The sequence below is a fragment of the Alligator mississippiensis genome, chromosome 11, assembly GCF_030867095.1.
Source record: "Alligator mississippiensis isolate rAllMis1 chromosome 11, rAllMis1, whole genome shotgun sequence".
In the NCBI taxonomy this organism is placed as follows: domain Eukaryota; kingdom Metazoa; phylum Chordata; order Crocodylia; family Alligatoridae; genus Alligator; species Alligator mississippiensis.
The window spans coordinates 41,232,817-41,255,203 of record NC_081834.1 but is presented as its reverse complement, the minus strand read 5'-3'; the positions used below and the strand labels follow the sequence as shown (position 1 = coordinate 41,255,203).

The 22,387-nt window shown below is 48.9% G+C and overlaps 1 protein-coding gene and 1 pseudogene across 1 annotated transcript; one reads left to right on the top strand and one right to left on the bottom strand.

The window, feature by feature from the left end:
- LOC109280624 (ETS translocation variant 3-like) overlaps window positions 1-6,212 on the bottom strand; it is a 28,641-nt pseudogene extending 22,429 nt beyond the window's left edge.
- Window positions 6,213-11,644: 5,432 nt separating this feature from the next.
- Window positions 11,645-21,347, top strand: LOC102572420 (zinc finger protein RFP). The gene is made up of 7 exons (XM_014599884.3): window positions 11,645-12,149; window positions 14,686-14,781; window positions 15,203-15,433; window positions 15,652-15,674; window positions 16,213-16,328; window positions 17,712-17,771; window positions 18,153-21,347. Exons 1-7 carry the CDS (start codon window positions 11,736-11,738, stop codon window positions 18,662-18,664), a joined length of 1,452 nt encoding a protein of 483 aa, XP_014455370.1. The 5' UTR covers window positions 11,645-11,735; the 3' UTR covers window positions 18,665-21,347.
- Window positions 21,348-22,387: the final 1,040 nt, after the last annotated feature.

Below are 22,387 nucleotides of genomic sequence, written 5' to 3'. Positions count from 1 at the left end.
TCTCCTGCTGTGCCTTGTTGTTACTAGATCCTTGGAAAGGGAGGCTGCCCCAGGGATCAGTGATCTCATGGTTCTGTTCAGGTGTCACTATTCAGTGCCTTAAAAGCTAATTACATGGCTCCAAACACCCTTTATACCACGCCAATGCCTTGCAGATGTGATCAATTAGTGCCAGTCCTCGGCCTATACCAGGACCCAGACTGCCACTGCTTGGACTTACAGCCCCTCTGTCATCAACCTTTCTGGCCCCCTCCTAGGTTCAGGCCACTGTCTTCATCCACCCATACCCAAGCACTTTGTCCATTCTGGCTACTCCTGGGTACTGGACCCTCCTAGTCCTCCCACCCTGTGTCCCCCCCTGCACTGGAACCTTCTCTGGCCCTGTCTCTGCTCTGTTTCTGAGCTCTGGCCCTGCTCCCAGGCTGGTTGAGACCACCACCACCCCTTGTCTCAATCCCTAAACCACCATTTTTTATAGTTTTGTTAAATGTCACTATATTTCCTGCTTCTTCTTTCCCATCTAGTTAAATCTTTTGCAGCTGGTTCTCCCATGCATTCCTTATAGCCAGTTCACCTCTTCCAACCTCCTAGTTCAGTTCCTTCCCACAGCAGCCTCCCCTCTTCTTGGTCTCAAGGTCAGAGTCAGCCTGTATGTAGTTCTGCTCCTTGCTTTTCACTCAGAGTGCAGGGGGAAAATAGACAGCTGCTCCTGTGGGATTGAGCTGTCTATCCAAATGGCCCTCCCTAGCTCAGGAATGCAACCCCTCCATTGCAAAATAAAGGCTTTTAGCTCTCAAGTCCATGTAGACTGAGGACCTGGCATTTCAGAACATGGATCATATCAATGGATGATTCAGGCTTATGCTTGGTTCCATCAGTGCCAGCAATGACCAGCATTGTTTTCTCCAAGGACACTGTCAGCTCCTAGGATGTCTCAGTGTAGATTCTTCTAGAGATTTACCTCCTATCCACAGAAGAATGATAACAAATGGCTTTGCAGTTCCCTCTGTTACTAAGAGTCTATTGAGACTGCAGCCTTTGGGAAGCAGTCATCTACTGTTTGTGCATCACGTGGCACTATGGAGAACCATTCTTTGTTGGGGACACAGCCCTAATAAGAAAGATGAATGAAAACAATGAGGAAAAAGTCCTCCAGAGTCCTAGAAATATGCACTGAGAAGAGAGGAAGAAAAGGCATGTTGTAACATTAGTCTTGAGGGCATAGTGCAGAGCTGAAGATATGACACTGTGGGAATAGAGGAGAGAAACAGAAAGGATTTGCAGAGCACCAGTTCAAGAGTAATTGGCTTTTTAAATTTAGATTAAGAGTTGAATCCACTGGGGAAAGAAAATCAGAGTGCACAGGGAAGACCCTGGAGGGGGTGTGAGCAGATATCTGAGTAGCTACCTGCCACATACTGACTGTTACAGTTCTAGACACTGGGGAGCTGTCTCTGCCTTGAGGCACCTGAGACTGGTCAGAGGTTTCATTACTGCCCCCTGCCATCCAAGCACTCAGGGATTCTCTTATTGCTGCTACTGGGAATGCAGAGGCACATGTCCACACTGTGTACGGAGTAGGATCGCAGAGTATGCATAAGTGCCAAAAGTGGCAGGTATATGAATGTGAAGTGAAACTGGATTCTGCCCTGGAGGTTACTTTCCCTCTGTCTTGGATTTGCTGTGTTCACACATTTCACTGCAGGAGAAAGTCCAGCAGCTGTACCCAATTGCTGTTATAAAACCAAAGGGAAACATTCATTTATGGTAAGCAATACTCATTTACCCTCTACAATTTCCAGCTGATAATGAATGTTGTTGGTTTACAGAAAAAAACATTGAATTCCTTTTTCTTTTGGTATTGGAGCAGGTGTAATGCAAACAATGAAAATAAAGGATTTCCCCCAACCTGTCTCCTCCAACAAAAATGCTCAAATTTCATTTGCCTGAAAAATGTCCATCAATGCTACTTTATTTTTTCTGCATTATGTTTCTTTTTATTACTTTTGGGTAGAAAATATGAGTTTCAACCTTTTTCAGAGGTTGAACTTATATTTACAAGAAAATCAAGTTTTTCTAAGAAAACATTACTGAATGCCAAGACAACTGGCCGATAACCAGTATTGGGAAGGGGGAGTCTGTTTTGCGAAATAAACTTGAACTTTAAAACTTCTGACCACTGTAGATACATCTCTGCTGAGGGAGTGCACCTGCAGGGCTCTGTCTCCACTGCTCATTCACCAATGGACATCCATGCTTCCCTGGTCACTGGTTTCTATTATTTCTCATGGTCTTCATTCTGGGGATATTGTTTCCTTAGAACCAGAATGGAGATCCATTTTGATCTTCCTCAAACCCATTTCAGAAAAATCTGTAGACCTCAATGTGATTCTAAAAATAATCATTTCCAGCCTGGGCAAAGTGGAAGCCACTGATTAAAGGATGAAAAGCCCAAATCCATCCTAAAAATATAGTTATCTGGGTCTCCAGAGACATATGATATCTAGACCAATTCTTAGGTTAATAAATCTTCCCTTGTGATTGAGAATCACAAATCACTCCTAAAAGGTTACTTATAGCTAACAGTAGCAAATTGCCCATTAAAAATGATGGGGGTGGGCAGGTGGGGATGGAGCCCCACATCCGGCCATGCTCCCCCCCCCCACAGAGGCAGATTAATGTGTCCTGGGGCCCTGGGCAAACACAAAGTTGGAGACCTCCTGCCCCCACGGGACCTGGGCTACAGAGGGGTGGGGGAAGGGCCCATTCCCCTCCTGGTGCTGCTGGGGGAGGCTGGGGGGACCCTGCCGGGCTGGGGGGTAGGGGGTACATGCCTGCCTCTTCTCCCTGTTACCTATCCCCCCTCCCTCCGCTATGGCCAAACATACATATACATACTCATGCAGACACACACATACAGGCGTGCACACAGACGGGCACTCACTCTACTGTCATTCACTCTCTGCACATGGTCACACTGCCACGACTTTCATGTTTAATGAGAGATTAATGAGAGGGAGGTAGTGACTCCCCGCCTCCACCTAGACCAACTGTCGTGTTCTACCTGGCTCCCGAAGCTTTGGAGAAAGGATGACAAAAGAAATGACCAGCCCGAAGCAGCTCTTTCCTCTCTCCTTTTTTTTTTCCTTTTATTTATTGTTTGCCCCTTTTTTTTTCCTGGGAAAGCGGAAGAGGTTTTGGTCCCGGGGTAACTGGGTTCCAGGCATCCCTTCAGGGCTCCTCGGAGGCTTCCCCATGGCTCCAGGCTTTACCCTTGCTCTTTCCTAATTGCTGCTGCGCCCGGCTTAATTGGTGGAGCATGACCGCTTAACCAGTGTGGGAACTCCTGTCTCTGAACAGCGGGAGGGAAGGTTTTCTCTGCTTTTCTCACTTGAGCAGCAAATGATCTGCTGCTCTTAAATAAATGAAGGCTCAAAGGAAAAGAATAATGGAGCCAACTGCTTGGGGCATCCACCTTCTCCACCTTCCCTGGGCCTCCTCTGGTCATAGATTTCATAGATTTCATAGAAGTAGGGTCGGAAGGGACCTTGTAGATCTTCAAGTCCGACCCCCTGCCCTGGGCAGGAGAGAAAACTGGGCTCAAATGACCCAGCAAGGTAGGTATCGAGCCGCTTCTTAAAGACCCCCAGGGTAGGAGCCAGCACCACTTCCCTTGGAAGTTGGTTCCAGATCCTAGCCACCCTGACTGTGAAGTAGTTCCTACGGATGTCTAATCTAAACCTACTCTCCAACAACTTGTGGCTGTTATTCCTTGTTATCCCGGGGGGCGCTAAGGGAAACAAGGTCTCCCCCAAACTCTTCTTGTACCCCCTAGTGTGAGTTTATAGACGGTCACCAGGTCCCCCCTCAGCCTTCTCTTGTGAAGGCTGAACAGGTTCAGGTCCCGTAGCCTCTCATTGTGGGGTCTGCCCTGCTGTTCCCGGGTCATGCTGGTGGCCCTCCTCTGGACCCTCTCAATGTTGTCCACATCCTTCTTGAAGTGGGGTGCCCAGACCTGGACACAGTACTCCAGCTGTGGCCTGACCAGTGTCACGTAGAGGGGGAGGATCACTTCCTTGGCCCTACTTGAGATGCACCTGTGGATGCACAATAGGGTTCTGTTAGCCCTGCCAACCGTGACCTCGCATTGTCGGCCCATGTTCATCTTGGAGTCAGTGATGGCTCCAAGATCCCTTTCTGCCTCCGTGCTCTCAAGAAGGGAGTTTCCCATCTTGTAAGAGGGCTGCCGGTTACTACTGCCCAAGTGCAGCACCCTGCATTTGTCTGTATTGAAACACATCCTGTTTTTGTTAGCCCACCCCTGCAACCTATCCAGGTCTTTCTGCAGTCTCTCCCTCCCTACTAACATGCCCACCTCACCCCAAAGTTTGGTATCATCAGCAAATTTGAACAGGTTGCTTTTCACCCTGTCGTCCAAATCGCTGATAAAGAAATTGAACAGCGCAGGCCTAAGGACCGAGCCCTGGGGGACTCCACTGCCCACTTCCCCCCAGCTCGAATATGACCCATCCACCACCACCCTCTGAGTACGACCCTTCAGCCAATTCGCAATCCATCTGACCGTGTAGGCATTGATGCCACAGTCGCCTAGCTTTTTAATGAGGATGGAGTGGGAGACAGTGTCAAAGGCCTTGCTGAAGTCCAGAAAGACTACATCCACGGTGACACCTGCATCCAATGCTTTTGTGACATGATCGTAAAAGGCAATCAGGTTGGTCTGACATGACCTGCCCCTAATGAAACCGTGCTGGTTGCCCCTCAGCATCACCCCTGATGCCGGCCCATCACAGATGCGCTCCTTGATGATCTTCTCAAAGAGTTTCCCCAGGATTGAGGTAAAACTGACGGGCCTATAGTTCCCCGGGTCCTCCCTCCTCCCTTTCTTAAAGATGGGGACCACATTGGCTATCTTCCAATCATCTGGCACCTGGCCCGAGCACCACGAGCACTCGTAAAGCCATGCCAAGGGCCCTAAAATAACCCCTGGTAGCTCCCTCAACACCCTGGGGTGGAGAGCATCTGGACCTGCTGACTTGAAAACGTCCAGCCCCTCCAGAAGCACTCTAACCCGGTCCTCCTCAACCTTAGGTCTTGAGGCGTTCCCCTCGAGTCCGTCTTGAATCATGGTGGGGGAGTCCTGGTCCCTGCACAAGAAAACGGAGGTGAAGAATTTGTTACAGAGGTCGGCTTTCTCCTCTGGAGCAACCACCAGATTGCCCAGAGCATCTTGCAGGGGACCCACATTTCCTGGTGCCTTCTTAATCCTTATCTTCCTTCTTCCCCTCTTCCTTGCTCCTGCAGCGGGGCCACCACCACTTCTTCAGTGCCCTCCCAGGCACTTACCCTGGCATTGGAGCATTCTTCTGGCGTCTCGGGCTCCCCAGCTCTGTTCTCCTCACCTTCTGCCACCGGCTTCCTTCCCTCCTCTACTTTGTCTCTGGCCCCCAGATATTGCCCCAGCTGCAGATTCACACCAATCCGCTTCACCTGCCAAGGTGGTAAAGGCAGGCAGAGGCAGATAGGGAGCTCCTGCTGCAGCATGGACGTCTCAATCCAGCGAGGTCCATGCTCCTGGCCAGGGGTGTGCTGCAGGTGAGTACCGCTTGGGTCCCCACACTATGCACGCACAGACACACACACACATGCAGACGGGCACACACTCTACTCACTGTCTGCACATGGACACATGGAGACAAACGCACTCTTCCTCCTGCCATGAACACAAGCATATACTCACACACATGCATGTACACACGTATGCACACACAGACACACACATGTACAGATGCAGATGGGCACACACTCTACTTACTCTGCACATAGACACAGACACAAACACACTTTCCCTACCATGAACAGAGACACATGCATGCACAGACACACACACACATACATACACAGATGGGCACACACTCTACTCAGTCTCTGCACATGGACACACAGAGACAAATACACTCTACCTGCCATGAGCACAGACACATGCATGCACACACAGACGCCAGAGACAGATGCAGGCACACAGATGGACACACAGATGCATGCATCTGCACGTAGATGAGCACACACGCAAAGATGCACTACACATGCACTCATACACACACACAGACACATGCATGCACACAGAGATGTACACATGCATACCCCCCCCAGCCACATACCTTCCCCTCACAGAACCTCCCCTCTGTCTCCATCACTCTGAGGCAGACTGCCCCTTCCCCCCCCACCCCTCCCATGCCTGCAGCTCTGTCTTGCTCCCTCCCAGCCCCTGTTGCACTGACTGCATATGGGGCCAGCCCGGCTCAGGTCAGGAGCTCCACGTGGCACCTCTGCATGCAGATGGCAGCACTAAGAGGAGTGGCTATGGTGGGTATGCTAAATTTTGGTATGCCCCCTCCCCACTTCATGTCCACCTGGCCCGCATCCCTGCCTTCCCACTCCCCTCCCTCCCTCCCTGCCCGCCACCTCCACCTCCTTGATGGTGTTTTGGGGGGGGGGGGGGGGGCCGGGTGGCGGGCAGACACTGCCACCATGATCCCCCCACTTCACCATCAGGCAGAGAGGCTGGGGTGTGTTCCCCACTACCAAACTGCCCCAGCAGCTGCGCGAACTTGGGCAGGCAGCCAATCACCACTCGCCCTCTTGGGCATGTGCAGTTGGCCCAGAGCATTACGGACAGACAGAGAGACCAACTAAGCCTTTTATTATATTAGAATGCTAAATCAAATGGCAGGACATTTACATTTGCCCCTTACAACTTCGTTGTCATAACAGGTTCCTCAAGTCTTGCCCCAGCACCTAGAACAGCGGAGAAAAGGAAGAGCAAGCCACATTCTTCCTTAAGGTGGTTCAAAATAGCTAGAAAGTAAAGAGACAGAACGGGAAACAGACCCACAGGTTTCCATTGCAGGAAAGGAAGCATATTTATTGGCCAGTGAGCTTCAATTTATCTGATGAAGCCTCAGGTGAGTCAGGTGAGATAAGGAATATTCCCTTGTTAAGAACAAAATCTTTCCCAGAGTGTGAAAGCCAGCATAACTTTCAACCTGCAAGAGCAATTAAGACACTGTTTTTGAGTGGTTTGAGAAGTCCCACTCCTAACAAAAGGATTCTCAATTTTTATTTCTATCCTGTTTGCCTGTTTACACCTCGTGACAGAATATGGGACTGTCTTAAAAAGTGTACAAATTCAATCTTTTTTTTTTTTTTGCTTTTACATCTCTAATAATGTTTCATGCCTTGGTTTCCCTGACTTCCTTATATACAGTTATACCCTGGGGAAAAGAGAGTTGATCTTGCTCTATATTTGACCTGGGAGTGAAGGTGGGTCTCAGAGCTGGTGTCTCAGAGAACCAGCCATCAAGAATGCAGTGAACAAATGTGTGCATATTCTAATATAATAAAAGCCATACTACTTCCGTCTGTCTGCCTGTCTGTCTGTCTGTCTGTCTGTCTGTCTGTAACACACTGGGCCAACATGCACCACCAACAGGGTGGGCAGCAATTGCCCCCAGAGCGTTAGGGACAGACAGACTGACTGACAGACAGCAGGGGAAGGTGGTAGGGGCCAGGCAGTGCGGGGTAATGGGGTGGGGAGTGTTGCCCAGGATCTCTCTTTGCTCTGGGGGTAGGAGCAGGGGGAGGGCAATGGGAGGCAGTGGGAAACACACACGGATCTGCCTGCAGCTATGGAGGCGCAAACCTATGCAGAGCTCCCTGCTGGCTCCTATCACCTCCCCGTCTCCCACCCCCTGAGCACAGCAAAGTGCCAGACATTTGGGCAGGACAGGGGGAGTGGGGGCTGCAGCTGCGACAGGGCAGGGGGAGGGGAGGAGAGGGTTGCCTGTTCTCCAGCAAGGGAAAGGGGAGGTTGGGCACTCCGGGGCTGGGTGGCAGCACAAGGGCCAGTGCCTGTGCTCCCGGGGCTAAGCAGCCAGGAGCTGCTGCCAGGGGAGGGGGCTGTGGCTAGGCTGCCCGCAGGGCACTGCAGCCCTACCCCAGGGCAGGGGGTCTCACAAGCATCACCTCCGCTGGGGCTGGACATGCTCCTCCGCTGTCTGCATGAATTGGAGTCACCATGCTCTGGCCTGGGCAAGACAACTCCAGCAGGGCTGGAGGGGCAAGGAGTGAGGGGCACTGGGGTGGGGGCGGGGGACTGTGAGTTGGGTGTGTGGGAGCAGTGCCAGAGGGCTGTGGGTCAGGAGTGGGGAGCACCAGCAGGGACGGGGGTGGGAGCGTGCGGGTCAGGAGTGAGGGGCATCGGGGTGGGTGTGGGGGACTGTTCATGTCAGGCAGACTGTGTTTGTATCTGTGTGTCCATATGCAGAGTGAGTGAGTGCGGTGCAAGTCCATCTGTGTGTGTGCATGCATGTGTCTGTCTGTGCATGCATCTGTGTTTATGGCAGAAGAGAGACTGGGTTTGTGTCTGTGTGTCCATGTGTAGAGAATGAGTGACTAGAGAATATGCCCGTCTGCATGTGTGCATGAGTGTGTCTGTGTGCATGTGTGTGTGTCTGTGCTTGCATGTGTCAGTGTGTGTGCGTGCATGAGTGTGCATGTGTGTGTCTACATTCATGGCTGGGAGAGTGTATTTGTGTCTGTGTGTCCATGTACAGAGAGTGTGTGAGTAGAGTGTGCCCCTGTCTACGTGTGTGTGTGTGCATATGTCTGTGTGTGCATGCGTGCGTGCGTGCATGTGTCTGTTCATTGCAGGAGAGAGACTGTGGTTGTGTCCATGTGTCCATGTGCAGAGAATGAGTGAATAGAGGGCACGCCCATCTGCGTGTGTGCGTGTCAGTGCATATGTGTATGCGTGCACATGTCTGTGTTCATGGCAGGAGGGAGAGTGTGTTTGTGTCCGTGGGTCCATGTGCAGAGTGTGAGTGGTGTGTGCCCGTCTGCATGTGCGTGCATGTCTATGTGTGTCTGTGTGTGTCTGTGTGTGCATGCATGACGGTGCTCCATCCCCGCCCACCCCACCCTGTCATTCTTGATGGGCAATCGGCTAGTATACAACATATCAGTGAATTTAAGCCTCAGCACTTGGCAGCCAAGAGACATCAAAAAAGCCCCAGTGTGAAAGGCTGAATGAAAAAAAGAGATTCCCAACATAATGATGGGAAGAAAAGCAACACAGAGGGACAGTGTAAGAAGAAGACATTCTGACTTTATGACGGATTGAAATTCTGCCTGAAATTTGCTGTAGGCATTTTGACACAAGGGTTTTCCCTGATGTATTGCCGTTAACTAATAAACGCTATCTTCTCAAGAAGGGCTGCCTGGATGGCCTCTCAGTAGCTTTCTGAGACCCGAGCTGAGCTTGGGTGGTCCATCAGTAATCAAGAAGTTTAAAAGCCACACCTGGATATTTGTGAAGAAAACAGCCTTGAATGGTATTTTCCAGAGTCAGAGAGACTTTGGCCCTGAAAGGCTCCTCTGCCCATCCCACCTGAGCTCAAAACTAACTCTTCCCACATGCCACTTCTTGGATATCAGAGAAGTCACTGCTGAGAGTAATTTAGCCCCTCCTGTTTTAGGGACTCAGCCCTGCAATGTGCTGAGTGTGGTCTCTTTCATACATGTGCGGGAGAAAATAATGGATTCTTTTGATTAATATTAAACTCTTTACTTAATTGTAATTCAGACTACACACACACACATAACTAGCTACTCTTGCCCATGAGGATTCTCAGTCCAAGAGTCTCTGTCTTACTATTTTGCCTTCTCTTGTCCTACCTCCCCCTCCCCCTCCAACAGTGCCATCTGGTAATTTCTGTTCCAAATCCAAAGTTCCTACCATGAGTCCTCTGAGCTCTCTATCCCCGATATAAGTATATACACAAACAGAGGTTTTACTTTAGGGATCTATTGCTGATAATATGCCACTGTCTTCCAATAAAGTCCTTTTCCAGCCCACGGCCAGTTTTCTTTTCCACCTGAGTAATGCTCAGCTTCAGCCAGATGGAATTTTAGCGCAGTAAGTGTTCTCAGTGTGTGAAGGAGAAACCTTTCACTCAAGCGCAACTGTGTGGCATTTTTCAAGTGGGTTGGACATCCCCCATATGATGTATGCAGAAGTCAGAGAGAGGAATACACAAATAAATGAGTCACACTTTCAAGATACTTCACAGTTGCCAACAATCACCAGTGCTCCTGCAATGTACTACAGCCAGCAGAGCTCCTGTTTCCCTGAAACCAAGGCATCAGTATACTGTGATAGCTGGGCTGCAGCTCTGCTTTACCAGGGGGCTGCCATGGAACAAGACACTCTCCCTCCCTCCAGCCTGGAAGGGGCTGGGGGAAGCAAAATGCTGTGGGTGCATCTACACATGTTATTAATGCAATATAAGCTGATTGTGTAGTAAAATACTGCACAGTAAACCTTCCCCAGGTATGCGCACCCTGTTGAGAGCAAATCTGTTCCCAATGGGAGCAGCCCAGTACAGAGCTCCTGCCCTGCTCTGCCCCCTACATCAGCCAAAGGAGCCCAGGCTTCCCCAGAGTGCTAGCCCGGTGCTGGCAGGGGGCATGAGAGCTGATCCCGATGCTCACAGGGCCAGGAATGCTCTGCCAGCTGCAACAGCAGGTGTCTCCTGGCTCCATGCACTCTGGGAGGAGTCCTGATGTGCATGGTGCCAGGAGACAGCTGCTGCTGCAGCCGACAGAGCTCTCCTGGCCCTGTGCACATCGGGGGACACAGCTGCCAGCAAACCCCAGGCTGGGCTGTCCCAGTTGTAGGGCAGCTGCTGTCCCTGCCTTGTAGGGAGCTGGGAGCCATGCAGCACCAAGACAGGGAGGTCAGAAAGCAATTCCATCCCAGCACTGATCGGCTCCCAGCGCCAGGACCAGGGACAGAGAACCCCTCCATCCCCTGTGGCCCCTTGCTGGTGTGGTTGACTGGGAGCAAATTTGCTCCTGGTCAGCAGCTTCAAAAGCAGTACTGCACAATGGCTAATGAGCAGTTAATCTAGTAGAAAACTGTGCGTTAGCTTAATTAACTGTGCAGTACCTGCTGTAAAAGTTTACACAGTGATGCTTTACTATGCAGTAGATCAGTCTAATGTACAGTAAAGTATCTCATGTTGATGCACCCTGAAGGATGCTGGGGATCCAGGGCATGTAATAGTAGAGATGTTACCTGCAGTGCTAGAATATGTAGCACTATAGAGAAGTTCTTGCATAAAACAAGAACATGTAGTACTGCCACATGGGGTACACACATCTGTCCCCTCCACTTTCCTAGTGCTACAAATGGGTTTTGAGCTTCTACACATGCAATGTCAGTCCACGGCCAAAGAGCTTTTGAAATGGAAACTGGGATGTTTGAGAAATCAGAAACAAATTGAAGCATGTTTGCTGTTTATTCTTTTTTCCAAAAGGGAAATTTTCATCTTAAAGTGTCTTCTTTCAATAGTTTTAGGCTGAAAAAGTGTTTGATTTTTAAAAGTGTCATTCAGATATGTTCGGGGCTTTGAATTTGTGTCTAAAAGTAATTAAGAAATTCTGTTTTTGTTGTAACTGCTCCCACTACTGATACACAAAGCATTAACAAGTTTCACTATGACTTTAATAGCTGTTATTTTAACCACGGACTTCTGCCATTTCAACAGAAAACAACCATTCTTCAGGAAGCGAAACACCCAGCTCTATATAGGTCTGGGCATGTTTCTGGGCCCCAGGAAATAAAACTAATTCTCAGTTGCTCTCCTTTCAGAGCCATGGCTGCAGAGAACCATATACAGTGTCTCCAGGATGCCGCAACTTGCTCCATCTGCCTGGAGTTCTTCAAGGATCCAGTGATGATTACAGACTGTGGGCACAACTTCTGCCAAGTCTGCATCACCCAGTGCGAGGAAGGGTTGCATACAGACATCTTCTGTCCTCAGTGCAGAGAGACTTTTCCCCAGAGGAACCTCAGGCCTAACCGGCAGCTGGTGACTGTTACAGATGTGGCGAAGCGACTGAGTATGCGGGCAGCTGAAAGAGGGGAGCGAGTGTGTGAGGAACACGGGGAGGCCTTGAAGCTCTTCTGTGAAACGGACCAAAAACCTCTGTGCTTGATCTGCCGAGAGTCCTGGGCACACCAGGCTCATGCTGTGGCTCCCATCCAGGAGGCTGCCCAGCGGTACAAGGTAAGGGGGTGTCGGGTCGGATCAGACTGCACAACTGGGTTTGCTGTACTTGAATTTTTTTCTGCCGCTGCTACTCCTGTAACTGTAGCACTAAATTCAGAGTGTTTTTTCTATGAAAGAGTCTGCATATACGTTCCCATACACACATGTGCATACACCCCTTCCCTATACACACATGCACCCCCCTGACACACACACACATGTCCTGTAATGAGGCAAGAGAAATGGAGAGATTTGTAGGATCATGTCCTTTTGTTTCAAATCGTTTCTGTTAAAAACAGGTGCTCTTGGAGATGTATATTATACGTTAGCGAGATGTCGAGGAATGATTCTAAAACTGGGGTATGAAGCTGGTTCCCCATTCATCTCAGATCATTTATTGTTAGTGTTAGTTCTTATCTGCCATTTGCAGCTCCTTAGGCAAAAGCTCATTAAAACATCTTTGATGGAACATAAAGAATTTAAATATTTCATGATAAGACATGTAGTGATTTATATGTGGAATTCTTTTGCAAACAGTTTTTCAAATAAGGAACTGGAATTGGAACGGTTACCAGGAGCAAAATTTTGTGGGTATTTTCATATGATGCCAAGGCTGTTCAACTTCAATGCCTTCCCCACCTCAGGCACAGCCCTGGATTCACCCTCAGCTCCCCATGCTGCCGCATTGCCCCACTCTCTGGAGTGAAGGCCAGAAGCAGTAGCTGCAGGAGGAAAAGGAAGCCTGGAGACTGGCTGCTTTTGCAGCAGGACAATGCAGGAAGCAGTGGCAGGGTGAGAGCCTGGGGCCTCACAATAACCCCTTAAGGGCTGCCAGCTGGACAGCCCTGTATGAGGACATTAATGGAAACCTGAGTGTGCTCTTGAGAAATTAAGCCCAGGCAAAATGGCTAAATATGTCCTAATGTGTGCACTTAATTAAATTTGAAAATAATTATTTTGATTAGAGTTGTCGTGTTCTTTGCTTGTTATATCACAGCAGCAATAGGATGAAAATCTACAAGGCACAATAGGCTCTGAATAATACTCTTTAGCAAATATAGGCAAACATGCATGGCGTAATTAAAACCACCCTGAGGTTCTGACTGATTTGCATGCATTCGAATGCATAGGGAACAAAACCGCTCACAAAATGCTGCAGAAGAAACTACGCTATTTCTGTACATGACCGTTAGTTATTCAGGAAGTTGAGTAAGTCTTAAGTGCTGCCGTGGGTGGCAATACAATTTGGTCCACTTTCTTTTTCAAAGAATTTAGAGAATTCAACCTCTGTGGCTGGATTAGCAACATCTCCAGGGCTTAAGTCCAAAAATCCATCATAGAATTGCCTGTCTCCTCCAAACTTCATACCTGTAATGTCAAAAGCCCTTTGCTTTCATGAATTCCAACTGGTTCTGCCAATGCCTTGAAGTAATTGATATTTGAGAAGAGATATCATTTTTGTCATGTACTTTGTGACTCCCTTTTCTTGGGTTTGTGGCTTATTTGTGTGTGTTTTGGTTTTCAGAGAATGACTTTTTTAAAAACCTTGAGAGACAACTGCATTCAGCCTCAGTGCTCCTGCCCGTTCAGTAAAGGGCTAGAAAAGCCCAAAGTCCTCAGTATGAAACCTCCTAAAATGTTACTCAGCAAACAGTGACAGAACTCCTGCTTCTTAGGGAAAGTAACAGATCAGAAAAGACGATGTGTTCAACCAACAAAACCTCCCAGGCCTCCTTGCTTTGTGATAAAGATGGCAAATTAGACACTAATCCCCTTTAAGCTTTTCCAGGTTTGTCTGGACTGCAAGACTGGATGACAAAGCTCACAGCAATTTAGAGATAACCAGGAATCAAAACTTGCAGAAGAGGTGATATCTTTTATTAGACCAACTAGATATTTGCAAACAAGTTATTTTATTTATTTGCAAGCTTTCAGGCACATTCACCCTTAATCAGGCATAGGAGAGAGCAAAGATTGTAAAAGTTCTCCTAAGTAGAAATGAAAATACCTATTTCATAGATGTAACCAGTGATTCGTCCTCACCATTTCCAGTTCCAAAATCAAATGCTAGATGGTTTCTGCAAGGACTGAGATTAGCATTATTAAGCCATCTTCTTTCAGGTCCTGCCTACACCCGTCCGGGGATAAGCACTGGCTGCCACTATGGGTGCATGTAGGACACTAGACCTACAAGAGCTGCTGCCGCCCTCCAGTGTCAAATCTTCCTGCAACAGCGGGAGCTGAATGGGCAGCAAAGAACTGACTGGCACTGGTCAGTCTTGTGTCTGGCCCCATGCTTCTGGCTCCTGTACAGTCCAGTATTATTCCTACTGCTGTTACTGTACTATTCCTACTGCTGTTATTGATTCAGTAACCCAGCTGGGTAAGGAGAAAGAGCCAGGATACAGTTGGTAGCTTGGCCAATAGTATCAGTTGTTCCTGCCCCCAAAAGTCATCGGAATTGCAAGGAGGCAAAGCTGGTTATGGCAGAGAAAAGGCTCGATTGTTCCCTTCTCAAAGGAAAACCCACCCAAGGAATTGTCTTTCCCCACAGAAGCAAATTCAGATGCACCTGGAGAATCTAATGGAAGAAAGAAGAAGGCTCGAAGAACTGAAATTGAGTGAAACTCAGAAACACCAGAAATATCAGGTTGGTGCTTGTGGTTCCTGGTGATCAGGATGAAGGGGTGTCTCCTGCTCTGTGTGTTTATGGAATTGGGTGTGTTGTTTTGTGACCATGGTTTGCAGCATTGCAGGGCTTGCAAGCCCTCAGCTGTGTTGAGGGGGAGCCTTTCTTGGGGGGGGAGCCATCAGCTTCTTCCCTGAATATGGTATAAGCTCCCAGCGCTGCAGAGAAACCTTCCAAATATAAGCAGAGCACAAAGATGCTAGGCAAGGTGCTTGAGGCTTCAGCCTGATAGGGCTGAGTAACCCCAACTTCTGTTAAAGACCATGGGAGCTCCTAGGGTCAAGCTCTGCACACAGTCAGGCCCACGGGGACTTATAAAGTGTCCCCTGACTCTCCCCAAAGCTCCTACCCTCCCCTACCTGAGTTCCCCTGTTCATTGCAGCAAAAGGCAGCAGCCGAGAGGCAGAAGATTGTGTCTGAATTTGAACAACTGCGGCAGTTCCTCGAGGAACAAGAGCAACTCCTGTTGTCCTGGCTGGGAGAGCTAGGCAGGGAGATAGAGAAGAGTCAGGAGGAAACTGGTACCAAACTCTCTGAGCAGATTTCCCATCTCAACAGCCTGATCAGGGAGATGGAGGAGAAGTGCCAGCAGCCACCAAGTGACCTCCTGCAGGTGAGGCACATTAAACTCTTCTGATCCCTGCACAAGGAAGGGAAAGGCTTGACCCATGAGCCTGGGTGGGATCAATAAATTATGATTTCCCCAGATACTCGTGTGTAGCACTCAAAGTCTGAGGGGAGAGTGCATCCCCTCACCACCAGAGTAGGAGGCTCCTCTGGGCATGTCATGAGACACTTAGTTCACTCTTCCATCTTTTTGTTCCCCCCTAGGACATCAGAAGCTCACTGAGAAGGTACGCCGCTCCTTCATACTTTGAGAAGAGGCTTGGATATCACGTTATAGTCACAGCTCCTCAAGGCAGCACAGCACAGCGTGTGGGGCAGGGTCACCATTTGGATATAGATTGTTGATAAATTTTGCATCCCGGTTTTTCCCCCTTCAATGCAAACTCTGGGATTGTCCCTGGGGTGGGAAGGACTGGCCATTGCTATTTCCATAGGGACGTTATAGCCCTGGAGACTAACTGCCTGAGGACTGTAGGGCTGGAATCTGAGCCTTTCACTTCTTATCCCTGGGGAATCGTCCTGGCTCCCAGAGCATGAGCCAACTGGCCATGGAGTCTCAGCTACTTTTTTCCAAGACATTTTCTGGACAGTTCAGAGATGAAGAACATTTTTCAATGCCCAGTGGTGGGAGGTGGCACTATCTCCTGCCCTGAGGCTGAAGTACATGAAGGAAATTGGTTGCCAAGTCCCTCAATCTAGCATTGTTCCCAAGGATAATTTAATTAAAAAAGGAAAATAGAATAACATAGAACTGTTTTTCAACAGGTGCAAGAGAGGGGAATTCCAGCTTCTGGGGATGATTTCCCCTGGCCTGGAAATAAGACTCAGGAACTTATCTGAACAAAATCTAACTCTCAAGGAGACTTTCAGGAAGTTTCAAGGTTAGTACAAGTGATCTTGGAGAGCGTGAGAGGCATGGGGTTAGAATAGGGATTTTTTTCCTGTGTTTGAGTGAGGAGACAGGGGGCACATCTACACAAGACATTTATTGCAGAGCTGTCTAATTAGTTCTGCACTTAAAATGTCACCATCTACACGTGTTACCCTATTACGTCGCAGTAGGTTAATAAACTGATGGGGCTGGCTGGGGCACAAGGGTGCTTCTGTCCTGGAGCTGCCTGTTGAGGCACAGGCTCTCCTCGTTGAAGCAACCTTGTGTCTCAGCCAGCACTTCCACAGTGCATGGAGCCTGGTCAGAGCAGCCCTGGGTTGGCAGGCTGACCCCTTGGGTTCCCTGCCAGCCCAGGCTACTCCAACCAGGCTCCATGTGCTATGCATGAATAAACTAGAGCAATATGCTCTGGAGTTTTGTGTTCCTGGGTGCACATTCAAAATGGTGCTCCCAGGAGCAAAAAAAAAACTCTAGAGCAATAAGCTCCAGAGTTCATTTGTGCACATTAATCATCTGGGGTCTGGGCAGTTAGTCCCTACTCAAGCCTGTGTCTCTTTCATGAGAGGGAGAAACTGAACCCACTGAGCTGATAATGCAGGCTCCAGGAAAAAAACATTGGACATTCTCTTTCTGGCCACCAGACCTAGGACTCTACATTAAATTAGAGATAGGTTTCAGATATACCTCCCCATCTTATGCAAGGGTTTGTAAAAAAGGAGAACCCCTCTCCTGCCAAAGGAATTATTCTAGCCTGGGGGCTCTCTGTCACCACACTTTATAAGATTTCCCATCTCAGCAGCCTGATGATGAGGGAAGTGGAGGGGAAGTGCAAGCAGCTGAGGGGACAGGAGCGGAGTGGATAGGGTGTGGCCTGGGTGAAGTTTCACACCTTGTGTTTTTCACACTTGTGAGGCCCCAGTAGAGGCCACTGGAGCAGGAGAGCAAATTGGCTGGATCCCAGGACTTCCCCAGCTGTCACCAAGGTTTGCACTGACCCCTCCAAGCAGAGGACAAGGGAGTTGTGATCCACATCCCTTTTGGCAGGGGCTGCTCTGCTGACACCCCTTTCACCTCCCCATTTTCTGCCATTGAGTGGCTGAACACCAAGACCCCCATGAGGTTGATGCCTCTTGCCCTCCTTCTCTGGTGCCCTCCTGACAACTGCAGCTCCCTTCCTTCCCCTCTGGGCAGCAAGGAGCTGATCTAGCACCTTTTGTAGCCATAGCAGCAGCAGCTCCCAGTAGCCAAGGATGGAGCTGCCAGGGCCTCTGCTCAGTCACAGGCACTCAGGACAGAGAGGGAGGAGCAGGGCCAGGAGGTATTATGAACCAGACAGCACCACGGCTCATTTCTGTGACACTTTCCCCCGTAGATGCTCTGCCATCTGACCTGGAGAAGGGTATGGGGGAACCTCAGGGATCGTATAGCAAAGGTAAGTGCTGGGAGATTGTCCTTAAATTCATGGAAAAGTCCCATCATAGCACTCACTTTCCCTTACTTGAAAAACCCTCCCACAGTCCAGCATCAAAACCATCTGAGCTCAGGCCTGGGGACTTTGGGTTGAGATTTTCCTGCATTTCCCTGTGGATTTGCTACCGTGTCCTCCCCATTTCCCCAGGGCCAGGGCTCTCCCCAGTGCCAGACTGAGGAGCTTCAGGGCTGTATCTGCTCAGCCTTAGGGGTCCAGGGCCAAGGCAGCTTCTGGGGTCCAAGACAATCCCGACTACAGTGAGGCTGCTGGGGAGGGTGAGGGATGGCCCCCTCCTGCCCCTGAGCTGAGCTCTGCCCTGATGCTGTGATTCTCCCCTCCCAGTGAAGGTGACTCTGGACCCAAACACGGCTCATCCCTGGCTCTCCCTGTCTGAGGATTGGACAAGTGTCAGAGGTGCAGACACATGGCAAGATCGGCCCGACATGCCCGAGAGATTTGACATGTGGTGCTGTGTGCTGGGCCGTGAGGGATTCACCTCGGGGAAACACTGCTGGGAGGTGGAGGTGGGGAAGGGGGAAGGCTGGGCCCTGGGGGTCGCCAGAGAGTCTGTGCGGAGGAAAGGACAGATCAGCCGTAACCCTGAGGGGGGGATCTGGGCTGTGCAGTGGTGGGAGGGTGACTTCTGGGCTCTCACTGCCCCTGGTCCTACCCCCCTGTCCCTGAAGCAGCTCCCCAGGAGAGTCCGGGTGTATCTGGACTATGAAGGAGGGAAAGTGGCATTTCTAGATGCTGATACTGAGGATCTGATCTACACCTTCCCACCAGCCTTGTTTGCTGGAGGTAAGATCCACCCATGGCTTTGGGTCTGCAGAGGATCCCAGCTCACACTGTGATGTACGTGGGAATGATGAAACAAGCTGTTCTTTATGACCTGCTCCAGCCCTCCCTGTCCTTCTATAATCCAGATCCTGCTTAAGATGGCAGACTGCAGTCCAGATAGACCAGCCTATCCCATTTTATCAGGTGTTACTAGATCTGGAACGAAGAACTGCAGAAGGAGGAAAGGTGCCCCAAGGGGCCTGGAGGCACTGGTGAGGTTTCAGTGATCAACATAATTCTGCAGGTTGTTGGGGGAAAGTGGGTATCACTAATTTCAGGCCTGTGGGATAAAGAGATGTTGGTGCAGCAGGGACAGAGAAGGAATGAATTAGGATTTGTGAGCTTGGGAAGAACAGAGAATTCAGCAATGGAAGGACTGACCAAGAACATAACATATATTCTCTAATACTCTAATTCTGTAACCAGGGAGTTGGCAATGAGTAGTTCACTATTCACTTTATCCACACCCTTCCTGATTCCACAGACTTCTGTCATATCCCCCCTCAGTCTTCTTCTTTCCAAACTGATAAGTCCTAGCCTTTTCAGTCTCTCCAGGTATGGCAGCTGCTCCATACCTCTGGTCATCTATGTTGCTTTTCTCCGTACTTTCTCTAATTCCACAACATCCTTTCCATGATGTGGGGACCAGAACTGCACGCATCATTCTAGATGTGAGTGCACCATGGGTTTATACACTAACATAGTGATGTTTTCTGCTGTAGAGCCCTGCTTGAAGATGTATGTTATGTTGGCCATTCACCTGTCCTGTGGGACAGAGGCTATTTGTCATGATAGATTACACACTGTTGCCAAGAGTTCTGCAATTTCTCATTTGAGTTTCTCCAGAATTCTTGGGTGGGTGAATAATATCATCTGTTCCCAGAAACTTGCTACTGTTTAATTGATCAATTTGCTCTACAGCCTCCTCTCGTGTCACTTCAGTTTGATTTGCCTCTAGATTTATCTCGGTAGAAAAACTGATCCAGTGTGGGGATCTCCCTAATATCTTCTGTAGTAGAGACTGGTACAAAGAATTCATTTAGCTTCTCTGCTCTGGCCCTGTGATCCCCAAATGCACCTTGTACATCAGCTGTCTGGCTGGCTATCTGCTTCTGATGCTTTATAAAAAAAAAATGTATATTGCTAACTTCAACATCTTTCACAAAACACTTTTTTTTGCCTGACTTCTTGCACTTTTACATTTGACCATCCAGGGTTTGCACATTGCTCCTGTTTTAGTCATTTGGACATACCTTCCCTTTTGAAGTGATGTCTTTTTGCCTTTTATATTCTCCTTAACTTGGCTATTAAATCATGGACCACTAGGCACACTTTTTTGATCTGCAGCATGCCTGAAGACTTTAATACAATATTTAAAAACCCATCCAGGCTGCCAGCTGGCCTTTTACCCCCTCAGCTCTTCCTTTTAACCTTTTTCTAACTAATTTCTTCATTTTTGTGTAATTTACCTTACTAAAGTTAAATATCAAAGCAGTGGATGTTTTTGGCTAACTCCTTCGCATTAAAAAGCTGAATTCTGATTACATCCTGATTCCTGTTTCAGAGTGACTCACCTACCACTGCCCCATGAACCAGGTCCTGTATATCACTCAGGATTAGTTTTAGAATTGCTGCTTCTCTTGTGAGGCTCAGGACTCATTGTTCTAGAAAGCAGAACTTAGGCAGACATTTTACATGTGGATCTCACCTTTACCTAGTCTGTAGGCATGTCTACATGTGAAATTATTGTGCCTGAAACAACTCTAGTGCAGTTCTCACAGAAGGTTTTGGGTGTGCAGTTTGCACATACACCCAGGACTGCAGCATGTTGAGCCAGGGCAGAGCAGCCCTGGCTGGCAGGGATACCCAGGGGTCAGTCTGCCAGCCCGGGGCTGTTCCAAACCAAGCTCAAAGTGCCACGGAGGGGCTGGCTGGGGCACAAGGGTACTTTAGTGTGGGGCTAGCCAGCAGGCAGCCCCTGCACTAAACCACCCTCAAGCCCCAACCAGCCCCATCAGCATCTATACGCGTGTTGCAGCACACTAAATAACACCACCATAGGATGGTGTTTGTATTGGGTAAGAATATCCTACAGTGGTGTTTATTAGTTTACTGCAGCTAATAATGCCACATGTAGATGCTTCCATTTTATTGCAGAGCTAATCAGTCAGCTCCACAGTAAATGTCTCCCATAGACACACCCTGTATGAGGATAATTGATGTCTCCCATTATTGTGACAAATTCTTCTTTTAAAGCTAAGCAAATGACTAGATGACAAGACAGGAAGAAGCAAGGCAGATAAGCCAAATTCAAGTGAAAGGAGATTCCTGAGGACAAAGGAAATGAACCCGAAATGAAATGATCTGCTAGGAAATAGGCGTGTAAGGAGGCAAGAGGAAAAGGAACAAGGAAGGGAAATGCATGCTAGAAAAAAAAAGTGTGGTTTAGAAAGGATTGAAGGAAAGAGGGATAGCAGGAAAGAGAGTGCAAGAGGGAGATTGCTAATATATCTCCAAAGGTGACACTAACTCATTTATTCTGTATATCAGCACATGGGTAGTAGAGAGCTTTGAGTGCCATTAGGAATCTCCTCAACATTTTTGTTTCCTTCCCCCCATCTGTTCTCATTACCAGCTGTTGCTCTCAACTTCTTGTTTAAGCTTTGCATTGACTTTATAAATAAAGCAATAAATATGCTTGTGTCTTCTTTTTAAATGTCCCTGCTGCAATTACTAAGGGCAGAGTAAGGGATACTTGTCTATCTAGTTCTGTCTGCTGAGCACCAGCCCAGACCATGCTGGAACCTCACCCGGAGGACAGCCTGGGCCCAACGGTGGAATCCCAGGTTGTTTGTTTCAGGGGAACTTGGACTACTTGTAATAGGGACTACAGAAAAAAAATATTATGTCTGTGAATGATAAGAATCAGAGGGTACATCTCCATGAGCAGGATTGTGCATTCCCTAGGGACAAGCACCTAGGCTGGCCCCAGAAGCTTTACCTGGGATCCTGGGGGCCTCTTGGGGCCTCCGGGATCTCCCTGTGTCAACCCCCCGCCCCACACTGCAAATTAGCAGTGCAGAGATTGCCTATATGTGTGGCATGTGCAGTTTGCGGCACCACAGATGGGCCTGCAGCACCACAAACCACACGTGCATGCTCGTGGGAATGCACCCGGAGTACTGAGGATATATATTTTCCTTCATCAGGAGAGCACTGGGGATATATATTTTCTTGCATCAGGGTATCAACCCAGCACTCACTGCATGCAATTGGGTAGACCCCCCTCTGCCCAGTCACATGCAGCAACAGGCATGGTCCCAGCTACACCTACAACAGCCACCTGCCCTCTGCCACCCTGACCTGGGCCCCGCCAGCTCCAACTTTGAACTGATTTTTAGTGGCCTTTTTTCTTTCAACTGAGAATGTGGAATAGCTGCCAGATGAACTGAATGCCTGAGCGAACACCAATGTAGCAGAGCCCTGATGATACAACAGTGCGTTCCCCCAGCCCGGACAGATAGTAAAGCCCAGAGGGGAAGGAGCTATCACCTGTATTATACTAGCTCTCGGTGGCACATGCAGGACTGACAACTCAAACACTTCATCACAGGGCCCCAGGATCGAGAACGTTCATCAGGTGCTCCAAACTCATGGGATTTTAAAAACAGTAAGTGTTGGTGGCTCTGTGATTGCCATCTCATTTCTGAACCTTTTTGGGTCACATTGTCCAGTAT

What these genes read in the sequence shown, in the direction of transcription:
- LOC102572420 (XM_014599884.3), top strand. Translation starts at nt 11,736, where the DNA reads ATGGCTGCAGAGAACCATATACAGTGTCTCCAGGATGCCGCAACTTGC. An exon ending in AGGCTGCCCAGCGGTACAAG is followed by an intron (nt 12,150 to 14,685) that starts GTAAGGGGGTGT and finishes CTTTCCCCACAG; the next exon opens with AAGCAAATTCAGATGCACCT. An exon ending in AGAAACACCAGAAATATCAG is followed by an intron (nt 14,782 to 15,202) that starts GTTGGTGCTTGT and finishes TGTTCATTGCAG; the next exon opens with CAAAAGGCAGCAGCCGAGAG.